Source organism: Calidris pugnax, unplaced genomic scaffold, assembly GCF_001431845.1.
Source record: "Calidris pugnax isolate Ruff unplaced genomic scaffold, ASM143184v1 scaffold13, whole genome shotgun sequence".
Lineage (NCBI taxonomy): Eukaryota > Metazoa > Chordata > Aves > Charadriiformes > Scolopacidae > Calidris > Calidris pugnax.
This window is the reverse complement of record NW_015090810.1, coordinates 23333599-23346418: the sequence shown is the minus strand read 5'-3', so window position 1 is coordinate 23346418 and position 12820 is coordinate 23333599. Positions and strand designations below refer to the sequence as shown.

General features: G+C 40.3%; 2 protein-coding genes across 2 annotated transcripts in view; one reads left to right on the top strand and one right to left on the bottom strand.

Moving 5' to 3' along the window:
- Positions 1–10447, top strand: part of NPC1 (Niemann-Pick disease, type C1) — a 27179-nt gene extending 16732 nt beyond the window's left edge. The window contains exons 12-25 of the mRNA XM_014938579.1: positions 957–1146; positions 1526–1708; positions 2411–2525; positions 3331–3458; positions 3548–3688; positions 4218–4307; positions 4421–4611; positions 5380–5495; positions 5929–6058; positions 6458–6658; positions 7516–7747; positions 8677–8790; positions 9049–9211; positions 9813–10447. Coding sequence (XP_014794065.1) covers positions 957–1146; positions 1526–1708; positions 2411–2525; positions 3331–3458; positions 3548–3688; positions 4218–4307; positions 4421–4611; positions 5380–5495; positions 5929–6058; positions 6458–6658; positions 7516–7747; positions 8677–8790; positions 9049–9211; positions 9813–9895 — 2077 coding nt within the window. The 3' untranslated portion in view covers positions 9896–10447. The remainder of the gene's footprint in view (positions 1–956; positions 1147–1525; positions 1709–2410; positions 2526–3330; positions 3459–3547; positions 3689–4217; positions 4308–4420; positions 4612–5379; positions 5496–5928; positions 6059–6457; positions 6659–7515; positions 7748–8676; positions 8791–9048; positions 9212–9812) is intronic.
- LOC106886002 (chromosome unknown open reading frame, human C18orf8) overlaps positions 10345–12820 on the bottom strand; it is an 18965-nt gene continuing 16489 nt past the window's right edge. Inside the window, exons 15-20 of the mRNA XM_014938582.1 lie at positions 12298–12417; positions 12051–12128; positions 11786–11890; positions 11635–11703; positions 11266–11491; positions 10345–10537 (exon numbers count right to left, since the gene is read on the bottom strand). Coding sequence (XP_014794068.1) covers positions 10458–10537; positions 11266–11491; positions 11635–11703; positions 11786–11890; positions 12051–12128; positions 12298–12417 — 678 coding nt within the window. The 3' untranslated portion in view covers positions 10345–10457. The remainder of the gene's footprint in view (positions 10538–11265; positions 11492–11634; positions 11704–11785; positions 11891–12050; positions 12129–12297; positions 12418–12820) is intronic.

The window sequence follows — 12820 nt, the reverse complement described above, 5'->3', positions numbered from 1 at the left end:
CTGTATTCTGAAATGCATACATTACTTAGAGCAACCTTTAAATGTAGATACATGAAAGACACCTGTACTGGACTGCCAGTTTCTTGGTATAACTACAGGGATGTTTTGAGAAGCAGCAAAACCTGTTAATGACAGACTATATTGGTCATAACACTTTCACTTTATCTGGCATACTTCACGTGCTTTGAGGAGATAGGTTCTAGTCTTGTTAGTGGCCATCTAGTCCAGTAGTACTTGCTGATAAGTAACTTCAGAAAGGGGTTTATATATTTCACTTTGGCTAGAATTTCACTGGTAGACTCTCCAATCCGCTAGATGATTTCTGCCAGTGGGAAGGTCTAGCATTATCCTGTGATTATTAAACTCTAATATTTATAGAAGTCCTCAAGATGAGGATCTAAAGCTTTCATCTTTTTCACCAGCTTGGAGAGCTGATGTTGGCTTATAAAGGCCAACTGCTCTGGCTGGCAGTTCAGATAAAAACTACTATAAAGTCTGAGACTAAGTACAAATATAACTAGTGTTTACTTGTGTCACAAGCACCTCCCTTCAATTAGGGAAACTGAAATAAGGGCTAATAAATTGCTCAAGTAGTGTAAGCAAGCTGCAGTCATATTTCATGCATGTACTTCTAGGCCTAGCTTTGAGGGAAGACTGCACTTTGGCTTTGAAACAGTTTATGCTTATGTGAGAGATCTTTTTGTCCTTAAACTCTGGAGAGAACAGGGAAGGTATTTCAGCACAGTATATTTCTAGTGCTTGGAGTAGAGTTCTAGGGATGTGTAGTCAGAATCCTGCTTTTTGAAAATGAGGAACGTCCCTCAAAGTTCTGTTGGGCCACGTTGTACTCTTGTACCAGACAAGTGATTGAAATTTGCCTTCCGCTGACTTCTGAGTGTTTCTAATAAAAGATGTTTTATCCTTTAAAGTGTGACTGAGGTTTTTTTTCCTCTTAGGTTTATTAACTTTTTGAAGAACTACAATAATCCAAACTTAACTATATCATTTTCTGCGGAACGGAGTATTGAAGATGAAATCAATCGTGAAAGTGACAGTGATATTGGCACTGTATTGATAAGCTATATTGTAATGTTTGTATACATCTCCATAGCTTTGGGACATATCCAGAGCTTTAGAAGACTGCTGGTATGTGTACAGTTCTCATTGCTGCAGCTTGCTGAATAGTTTTTCTTAGCTTGAGGTGACTGAAATATTTTTAGCAGGCTGTTTACATTCAATCTTGTCTTAAAGCATTGAGCCCTCCCTGAGCAGGAGCTAGGGGGAACGTGTCATTCTTGTCAAACTTGATAGTTTGTGTGCTTCAGCCTCAGCTGATATTTTCACTTGAAGTTTGCAGTTAATTTAAGCTTTAAGGCTTGTAGTCTCAAGTTGTTTTTTTAACATCTGGATCTTCAAAAGAGCTAGAAAAGCTTTCTACTAGCACTAAATATAAGAATGTTTTTTCTCTTTGCTATAACCTGTTCTGTGATAATGCTGGTTTGACGGTCATTATAACTTTTTTTAGGTGGATTCCAAGATTTCCCTGGGCATTGCAGGAATCCTGATTGTACTGAGCTCGGTGGCATGTTCTATAGGCATTTTCAGCTACTTTGGAGTCCCACTGACACTGATTGTCATAGAAGTAATTCCCTTCCTGGTGCTGGCTATTGGGGTGGACAACATTTTCATCATAGTCCAGACACTTCAGGTATGTGTTCTTTCATAGAGACTCTCCTAAATGTGCCTGTTTCTTTAAAGGCTTGGAGCAGAAAGTCTTTTGCATTCCAGTACTCAGCCCAGTCTGAGAAGCTCTGGACTCACAGAATGTCTAGTGCTCTTGAAGAGAAACAAGATTATACATGCATTGATACTCCACAAAAAAATTAAAGCATCTGCTTTTTTTTTTGCTGCTGGCTGATATCAGGCTTGTTTAACATAGTTTCTATTCCACATACTAATGAATAATATTTTAAACGTGCTTCTCTGGTAGTTTTAGAACTTTGACTATTTTGATCACTTGTAATTTTAGTGTATTGTGAGCAGTAATCGTGGAATAAACTACAGGCTTCAGACTAGAGACTTCTGATATTAAGTTTTAGTGGGTAATCAGCTTTTTAATTTGACAGGCTCAATAGTCCACTGAACTGGCACTGCTTCTGGCAAGTTCGTGGTTTTGGCTGAAGCACCGAACTTATTACTGTATTTTAAATTAACTTTGAAGCAGGGCAACAGGGAATGCTTATGCTGCTTTTGTATTAGAGAGTTTCTGTTTTTTTATCTAACTCATGTTAAGCCAGCAAAAATGATAAAAAATTGGTTTAGATAATTAAAAATTGGTGGGTTTTTAAGCCATATGAAAGCACTTCCTAAAGTGCATGATTCCTAATTATAATAAATTATCTTAAAACAGAGAGATGAGCGCCTCCAAGGTGAAACTCTGGATAAACAGATTGGCAGAGTCTTGGGAGATGTGGCACCCAGTATGTTTCTCTCGTCTTTTTCGGAGACTGTGGCATTCTTTCTTGGTAAGACTTCTTTAATGTTTGAAGATAAGAGTTGAGAACCTGCATGTTACAAGAATAAATGCAAAACTAAAATATAAAAACAAAAGAATTTGTAGAGGAAGTTGCTGAACTTTCTATAATCAAGTTTGACTTCTGCTGAGGATAGGCATTGTTGTATTCTAGAAGACTGGCAGAGTTTAAAAGATGTAATTCTGAATCCATCAAGCTCTTCAGCTTGAAAGGCTGGAGCTTTTTACTGATTTCTAGTGACTGACAAGACTAAATTTGACCTTAGTAAGGTATCAAATGTCAGGGTGTACTAACTCCTATATTACATTTGGTCATCTTGACACTGCTTGGAAAAATGCCCCTGTGACAGATTATGTTTGAGGTTCACTCCTACAGTAGATGTTAGAGGCATATCTTACGTTGTTACCCTTCAAGTATAAATTGGCTTTCTTTCATAATGAACTTACTCTGAGTGTAATTTGCCATTGGTTCAACTTGCATTGAGTGGCTTAATATTGAAGCAAGACCTTGCTTGATAGCACTCCTTAACTACCCTCTTATGCGGCCTGCACAAGACTAGTAACTTGAAAATTGAGAAATGTCTTAAAGCTCGTCGCTTTGCACAGCCTTAACGCTGTCAAACAGGTCAAAGGCAGCAGTCATAGCCAGGCTTAAATCAGCTGTTTTCTTTACTCTGAAGAGAGAGGCTCTTTGTCCTGCTATAAGGCTAGCACTTTAATTGGGTATCTGTTTAGAATATGCTCATGCATTTCTAAGAGAAAGGAGCTTGCTTAACGAACTGGGTCACTTCCTTCAGGGACACTGTCTACGATGCCAGCGGTTCGCACATTCTCCCTTTTTGCTGGAATGGCTGTGCTCATAGACTTTATTCTTCAAGTCACTTGCTTTGTAAGTCTCCTGGGCTTGGATATTAAGCGTCAAGAGGTGAGTATAAATGCATGTGTAACTGCAGTGTGGTAGGGATGGCGTCTTCTGCAGAACTGTACTAAATCCAGCATTTAATCCATTTTCAGAGGAACAGACTGGATATTTTGTGTTGCATCAAAAGCAATGAAGAAACGAGCGGAGTCCAGCGTTCGGAGAGCATCTTATTTCTGTTCTTCAAAAATCTGTATTCTCCATATCTGCTGAAGGATTGGATGAGACCAATAGTAGTATGTATACTCTGTTTAAAGTAAGCAGTTATCTAAGCTTGAGCCTGAAGGTCTAAATGCTGAAGACAAATCTTCAACACAATAAAACAAATTAAGCTTTTGATATTCTTGCTTTCAGCATTGGTATTGGAATAAGCTTTTGTAACTGCAAGAGTATGTTTAGTAAATAGAGGCTTGACCTTGGATTGCCAAAAGCCCAGATGTAAGAGTTGTGCTACTGGCAGTCAAAATATCACGTTATCTCCTGTAGTGCATTACTCTAGAGTGGTGTTACCGAATCTGTGACGGTTTGAGATTACTGTGCTTGTTTCCAGAAGGTGTTTGGCGTATCTTTCACTGCTGCCTTCTAGGTTTAAACTTTCCCTTACAGCTCCAAAAGGAACTTTGAGTAGCTAGATTTTAAGCTCGTACTAAGCCTGGGTAGCATACTAGAGCCTCTTTGCATGGTTCCTATTAACTTTAGTTAATTACTTCTACTGCTTCTTGTTTCTCCTTGGTTTTCACTTCCATGAATTTGCTTTTCTTGCAGATAGCAGTGTTTGTGGGTGTTCTATCATTCAGTACAGCAGTTATCCACAATGTAGAGATTGGACTGGATCAGTCACTCTCAATGCCAGATGTAAGTCTTAAGATCGTGTTGCTCTTCAGCAATTTGTGGCTGAATTGAAACCTCGATACCTTGTTGTGCTACCTCAACATTATGTCACAGTAACTCAAAACTTTCCCTTTAAGGACTCCTATGTAATGGATTACTTCAGCCAGCTCAGCAAGTACCTGCATGCAGGTCCTCCTGTCTACTTTGTCCTAGAGGAAGGGCACAACTACACCTCTTTGGAAGGGCAGAACATGGTGTGTGGTGGAACGGGATGTAATAATGATTCACTTGTCCAGCAAGTCTTCAATGCTGCAGAAATTGGTAGCTAGTAAGTCTTTCATGCTTTTCTCTGCATAATCACATGGAAGAGATATAGCTGACTGTGTCCATTTAATTTAGTTCAGGCTCAGCTGTTGATTTTACAACTGATGCTATTGTACTGGCTTTATACTGTGGTTTGAGGTGTGTGGGGGAGGGAAGAAGCTGTGGCAATCTCCTAAAATGAGGATAAAACCTGTCTGGACTGGTGGGATATATTGGTTTACTTGGGTTTAGAAAAGGGGCTTCAACCTTCAAGGCATCTGAAAAAGGTAGAATGAAAAACTCATTAATATCTCTCAGTATGGTTAAGCTCTCGTAGAAAATTACTTGCACGCTCAGCTTCTAAGCTTGGTGGATAAACTATCCTGGCTAAGCAGGAATTGTCTGGAGTTCAGTTAACAATGGAAGAAAGTCTCTTCCTGATTCTTTCCACTGTAGTTCAGTGGTTTTACTTCAGCCTGAGGGAGAAGCCTTGCTTGGAAACTGAGGCAACAATATCTGGAATAAGATGAAGGATGGAGTGGACAGGGGAATGGAAAGCTGAGCTTGGCAGCGGAGCTTGAATGTAAGGAAGAAGCTCCTGCTGTTTGCTGCAGCGTTACAAGTGAGACTGGCTCCTGGATGGGGTACAGGAGCGGGGGACTATGGGGAGAGTTAAGTAGCTTGGACCAGAATGAGTTGGCATGATGTAAGCCAGCACTGAAGAGATCAAGGGGTGTGTTCTGGAATGAAATGTAAAATTACTGATGATGGATATGTTACATTATTTTATTAGCACGAGGATAGGTTATGCGCCATCATCCTGGATTGATGACTACTTTGACTGGGTGAAGCCACAGTCATCTTGTTGCAGAGTCTACAATACCACTGGACAGTTTTGCAATGCTTCAGGTATTAGCATCCACCTTGTTGCTAGGGGATTAGCTTGGTTTATAAGTTTCACAGCCAAAATGTTTTATCGTGGTATGATTCAGGTGAACAGCTTTTCTTACTGTGAGCAGGCACCTCTAGAGTTGCTCTCTGGTTTGTCTGAACTGCTGCCTGAGTGACCTTAAATATTCTACTGGAATGCTGCAGATTGCAGGCACGCTATGTAATGACTATTCAAAAAATAATGTTATAAAATTATCCTTTTGCTTGTTTCGTTAGAGCACACAAACTTAGTGCTCTATTTTTGTTCAAATCCTTCAGTTTAGAATAATTCTCATTGGATCTAATGTCAATCATTTATGGAATCATATCATGTCATATAGCAAGTCAGAAGTTAGTGTTACAACAAAGAATACTTGAACCTGTAGCTGACCTTCTTCCTGTATTTCTTCAGTCACTGATCCATCCTGCACTCGTTGTCGACCACTGACTCAAGAAGGCAAGCAGAGGCCACAGGGTAAAGACTTCATGACATTTTTGCCAATGTTCCTATCGGACAACCCTAATCCTAAATGTGGCAAAGGGTAAGAGTCATATTCTATATATCTTGCTTTTAGACCAGTGTGTCAAAGATCCTTGCTGTGGAAGTGTGACTTACCCCTGCAAGGCTGGATGTCTAATGTCCTTCTAAAAGGCATACAAACACTGACATCTCACCTCTTCTGTAGTATTTTCTGAAACAAAACTGGCAAAACAAATGCATTGTCAACTAAGTGGAACAGCAGCTTTCCCCTGTGCAAAGAGAAACGACTTCCATAGTCAGTCTGTTCTAGTATGTCCTGTGTAAACTTGAAATGTATTGTGCTCTGAAGCTTTTATCAGTTTTGGAAACTGTTAGAAACAAGATTATAAGTTATAAAAGCTAGTAAACTTGAATGGTGCTCACTGACATTGACATCTGAAATAATACTGTGTTTATCTAGAGGACATGCTGCATATGGCTCTGCTGTCAACTTCATAAACAACAAATCTGATGTTGGAGCTACTTACTTTATGACTTACCATACTGTACTGAAAACATCCTCTGATTTTATTGATGCTATGAAGAAAGCCCGGGATATAGCAGATAACATTACTGAAACCATGGGCATCAAAGAGAAGAACTACCGGGTGTTTCCTTACAGGTATGCTTAGATCTTTCTTGGTGACAAATAAGGTACTGACTAATAACATCTTAGAGACTTGAGTTTTGTCTAAAAGGAGGTTATATAGAGACTCTGGAATGTCTAGTAAAAGCACAAAAATACAACTTGCATCCATAGTGCTAACTTATCTACTGTGGTTGATCAAGGAACCTGTCCTTCACTTAAAGGTAGATCTGGCTTCAGCTTGGGCACTTACTAACTTTCATAGTAGAGCTTAATAGTTCTAACTTAAGCAGATATGATGATCAGGGTTGTTGCAAGCTGTAATGTAAATGTAGAAACTTAACGTACTTCAAAATGACTTAATGACTTCAAACTTAAATTATTTAAATTTTAAAGCAAAGGCAGCAGTGATGTCAAGTACTACTTGTCTAATCCTTGCGTGATTAACTAAAGACTCTGTATAAGAGTACCATAATGAAATTGAGTTGGAATTGGTATCTGTACAGCTGAAATACTAATCTCTCTGCTTCAAAGAATCCTATCTGCCCTTGTGATGTCTCACTGCATAATGAATCAGTTCAGACCCTCTGTGATGGTTCCTGCAGATACCACAATCAGTCTGAGGAACTGCCTTCTGGCAACTGCTGCAGCTGCTTACATGAAGTGTGGGAATTGTCCTGGCTTCCAGATACAACCTTTATTTGAAGCATTAGTGAAGAGTTGTCACATAGCAGCCAGTGTTCTGTAGGAGTCATTCCACTGATGCTAGGAAGCCAGTTCCTGATGGTGACCTCTCTAAGGAAGGAACTACTTTACCCTTAGCACAGAAGCTAATCTAATATTAGCATATAATGAGAAAGATGGATAACTACAATTTCTGTTCTTCCCCACAGTGTGTTTTATGTCTTCTACGAACAATACCTGACAATTGTGCATGATGCTATCTTTAACCTCTGCATCTCCTTGGGATCAATATTTTTGGTGACCACTGTGCTGCTTGGTTTTGAAGTATGGGCTGCTGTTATAGTTTCAGTAACTATTGCTATGATAATCATCAACATGTTTGGAGTGATGTGGCTCTGGGGCATCAGCTTGAATGCGGTTTCGTTAGTAAATCTTGTCATGGTAAGTTAACGAGTCATCCCTCTGCTTCTCTTCCCAGGTCTTGAACAGTTCTGTGTCTTGTGTGTATATCCATGATGCCAAATAGTATTTTCTACTAAACTTTGACAGGCATTTGAACAGTAGTGGAACTATCTTAATGTCTAGATGGTGTGTAGAAAATGGATTTATTCTGACAACTAGTCCCAGAACTGATGTGATACAGCAGTTGAAGTGTAAGCTGTACAGCATCTGGTGGTGTCAGCTTCTGTTCTTGCAGCAACAGTTGTGTTACTACTATATAGGGTAGGGGCTGTTGCACATCAACAGGGCTTGTTCTCGCCTAAGGTAAGGACACATGGGTTAGTGCTAAGCCTTCTGCTGTTCTACAGAGTAGATCTGTGATGTGCTAGCCCCAGTGTTGTTCCTCTGTAAATGGGTGAAACCACTTGGCCAGAGAGTGCTGCTCAATGAGTGTTGTAAATGACTACTAAAAGAGCTTGGTTTTAAGATTAAACTCAAGTGTTAAAGTTGGCTGAATCTTTATGGTATTGGATAAGCACGTATACTCAGTGTTACCCATAAGCAATGTTATTGCAGCTAATACCCATAAACTGATTTTAGTGTTCAGTGTTCACTACATGCACTGTGTTGAAGCCAGCTTTCTTCAACATCAAGAAACTTTTGTCATCCAAAACAATCTCATTCTAATTCCTGTTTAATCAGATTAATTGTCCATTAGTAATGAGTGGTGATAAAATGCCATACAGTACCTGTCGCAGCCTCTAGTAACCAAGTAATGCTGAGCTTGTAACTTCCAATGACACTTCAAGTCTGGGAACTGGACACAGCTGCTAGAACCTCTCTAGCCTGCCTAAAGCTCCAAGTGGAGACTTTTCCATCAAAGTGGTCATCTAAAGGATGTTTTCATGTCTGTTTCTTTTTCTCTCTAGAGTTGTGGTATTGCTGTGGAATTCTGCAGTCATGTCACAAGAGCCTTCACTGTTAGTACTAAGGGCAGTAGAGTAGAGCGTGCAGAAGAAGCTCTGTCTCACATGGGCAGTTCAGTAAGTATCTACTGGGTGGGGGAATTTTTTAATTGTACTGAGCCTGGCCTGTGGTGTCAGGTCCTAGAGGACAAGTTGAACTCTTCTCCTGAGCAGGTCTTGGATTTTGGTTCTAAGGACTAACCTTAGGTAAGGAGGTATGCTGCATATAGGAGCCTCAAATTACAGAAGAATTTTAGCAAATGGTAAATACTTAAAGCAAATGGATTACATAAAGCCCTACTTATCCCTTAAAACCACTTTTTTTTTTATTGACAGGTTTTCAGTGGTATCACACTGACCAAATTTGGAGGAATTGTAGTATTGGCTTTTTCCAAATCTCAAATCTTCAAGATATTCTACTTCAGGATGTATCTAGCTATGGTTCTGCTGGGAGCAACACATGGACTAATATTTCTTCCAGTTCTGCTTAGTTACGTAGGTAAGGTGTGACAGTCTGCTCCCAAACACAGTTCAAACAAAAACAGGGAGCTACCCATGGACTCGAATGTGCCTCTGTCATTCAAGCAGCTGGTCTGCTGGAAAACAAGGGTTGACATCTTGGTGGCACTGCAAGCTCCTCATTACAGGCATGTTGAGCTGAACCAACCGTGGCCTGCCCTGTGTGGTTGCCCTGTGCTGTTCTTCACAGAAGTGGCTGCCTAAGCCCATGTGGCCCAACAGGCAGCAGCATGATCAGTGTCTCTAAACCTGGGGACAGGATGGTGGGTGGAAGCAGCAAACCTGCTGTGGGACAGTGTTCCTGCATCACGCTTTGCAGTAAGGATGGTCCAGACACTGTCCTCATGTTAATGGTGTAGTTCTTGGGCTCAGTCTGCTTTTTACTTAAGGATGTTAAGACTGATGGGGATTCACCTACTGCCCTTGCTGCTGCTGGCAGCTATTAACAGCTGAGCAGAAGCATGTTTCTCAAGTCTCATCAATGTGAAGCTGGACCTTGACAACAAGATCATGCTTCTTGATGACCGGCAGATGTGCTGTAATGTTGAGACTTTGGAATAACTGTGTTTTCTCTCCCTCAGGCCCCTCAGTAAATAAAGCTAAAACTCGTGCTGCACAAGAGAGGACCAGAGGTACAGAACGGGAGAGACTCCTCTACTTCTAGTTTTTAACAGTGTTCAGTGGACTCCACGAACTGTGGCTTAGGCCCAACTCTTCTTAAGAACTGAAGCGCAGCGACGTTCTATGACTATCACACTGTAACCACCACTGACTTGACTCCTGCACAGATTCAACTAGACGGTATCAGCTGCAGCTTGGGACGTAGCTTTAAACTCAGGAAATGCTCCGTATGGCTCGTGTAACAGTATTACTAAAACTAGGTGTGTTAACAAGATTACTAAAACACTTCTGTTTTCAAGAGGTTGCGTCTTTTTTCTTCTAGAAACCTAAACCAGCTGTATCGCGAGTTGAATAGCTTTTTTTGTCAATGAAACTGAGGTGATGTGTACGAGAATGGACTGCTAAACCACTGACACTAATTTTAAATGCAGGTCAATGCAATTTTTGTCTCTATTTTTAGGGGGAAGCCATCACAAGTTGTAATATTTTTAGTACTATTTGCCAAAATGTCTTGTATATACTTTATTATAAAATAGCAATTTTGTAGTTCAAAAATCTACTTAAATGCAATAAATTAAGTTTATACATTTCAGTGGAAGAGTCTTTCAGAATGTTGTGGGCTTCATGAGAGCTTGTTCTCCAAAAACTTGTTTGAAGAAGGCGACGTGTTCTTCACAGTGCTCACCTAAGGGGGGCAAAATAAAAGTTAATGTTAACTTTAAAACTCAAACGGAGAAGCAAGGTTGTGCAGTTTCACTTAATTTATAAGTACTAATTCCTATCTTTAATGCCTTTGAGTAAAGGAGTTTAACACTTTAAAGCAGTGGAATACCAAAGTGTTCTTGTGGTGAAGCAGATGTCTGATCAAGTTCCTATATCTAACCAGCAGATATATATCCCTGAGATCTTTTCTGTCATGATAAAAGATATGGGAGTAAAGTCTGTGCCTATAGACTACCTGCTGATTAAGAACACGTTGCTGGTGCAAGCAGTTAAGCTTGGTTTTTAAAGTGAGAGTGACTGCAGTATAAAACAGTTCTGCCTCGAGTTTTTTTGTCATCTGAGGAAACAGACAACTGAACTCAAAGGTTTCTTTGCCCGGTTCCTGGCTTCAGGAGAAAGCACTAATTGGGGATAATGGCTTTGCTAAAATAAGCAGTATGAGCCACCGCCAGCCAAACAGGTTAATCAGCAAGTTCCTGTTTGGCTCAGTCTCTTTACTCCTGGGCCCAGTATACAAAGGAGTAAGACAAAGTTAACTTTGGAACTATGCTTAAAGGTAAGTCTAAAAATACAGGCTAGAATGCACTAAGAGTTTTATCTTACAATATCAACACAGCTGGAGTGGAAGTGAAACAAGTCTTAGTGCTGTTTGCACAGCTGAGTACCTTGGTCTGACCGCTTATTGCTTACCTGGTGTGAAACTAGGGTTTCCTCGTAACCGCTGGTTTCTTTGTTCAAAGAATCTGAATATAGTATAGAAAAGCATGTCATCTTCTGCTTGTTTTGCTGCGTCGAGGAATTTGCGGGCTGAAATGCTGTCGTGTCCTCCAATACCCCTGATGAATCTCAAGGCAGCCAAAACTTGGTGTTTGGACAACAGAACTTCCACTATTTCATCGTTTGCTGTGGAAAGTCTCTGTGAAGTCAATCACAGCTGTAAGACTATGCTTCTAACAAATGACTGAGCTGCTAGCTACTCACTTCAAGCTCGGTCAGGTAAGCTGTTTGACAAGTCTAACCCACATGTGACACGGAGTTACTATAGGCTGAAATGCTTACTTTTAGCATGTCCAGAGAGAGCTGATGTGCGGGAGGGTAAATGCTTTCCAGGGACAGTAACAGACAAGCCTAGGGCAAAAGCAGAAATAACCTTAAAGTTCTGAAAAACTTCCCACCTCCACCACTAGCTGACTGAAGCAACTTGTCTTACCAAAGGCTTTGAGTCACTGAGCACGTGGTACTGCAGAAACTGATGGAGCGTGTAGAACAAGTTGTGTTGAACAAGGGTTTTGATGACCAACTCATACAAGTAGTGCTGTGAATGCATAAAGAAAACCATCAGAAGTATGTCTCAATACCAGGTATTACAATCTAGAAGGTACTATTGTCTAGGACTTAGAACATGACCAAGGCTGGTCTGAAACTCCACGTAACTTCATGAGTGAGGTGATGTACTTGGCATGTGAGTACTTTACCTGAACTGCAATCTGGAACTGGTTTAGAGAGCGAATGTATTCCATCAAGACCGCTATAGTGAACTTATGAGGAGCTTCCTGGACAAGAAAGAAGTGTTAGGTGGGATGTGCACAGCTTCCCCTGTTAATGACAACCTTGTAAGAATGGGCATCAAAATATGCTGACAACAAAGCCTTCTGCAGCCTATTTTAAGCAGTTAAGTTTGCAGCTCAGACGCTGCCAACCTAGCACTTAAAACTAACTTACCTTCTTCTCTGTAAATACAGATAAAACGTGTGTGTACATGTCAGACTGGTCAATAACTGCTTGAGTGCGGACTGGACGTTTCAGGAGTGGATTACTTCTGCTCAGGCCTGCTTCTACCACCTAGAAGAAGAAAGCAGCCTTTTTAAAAGAAAACTATAGGGTTGTAGTATAGTTTTAGTCAGTCTCATCTGTTCAGAGACTGTCTTCTACTGAGAACATAATTATAAACATGTTTTGTTACTGAGCAAACTAACATCTGTGGTCATGTTATACTAGATGCATTCTCTTCAGTGTGGGCTTTAATATTAAATTTAAAACTGCTTTTAAAAGTTTTATATAAACATAGCTGCTATTATATGCCTCAAAGCCAGGAGATGAATCAAACTTACTATGATGAGACTCAACTTTAGAAGGACTTCTGGTTTGTGGCTGTACTGTGGGAATTGGTGTTTGAACTGGGTATTTTAACAGAAGTAATTCTGAGATGCATCAGGGCTGCATATACTGTGCAGTGGTACAGTGT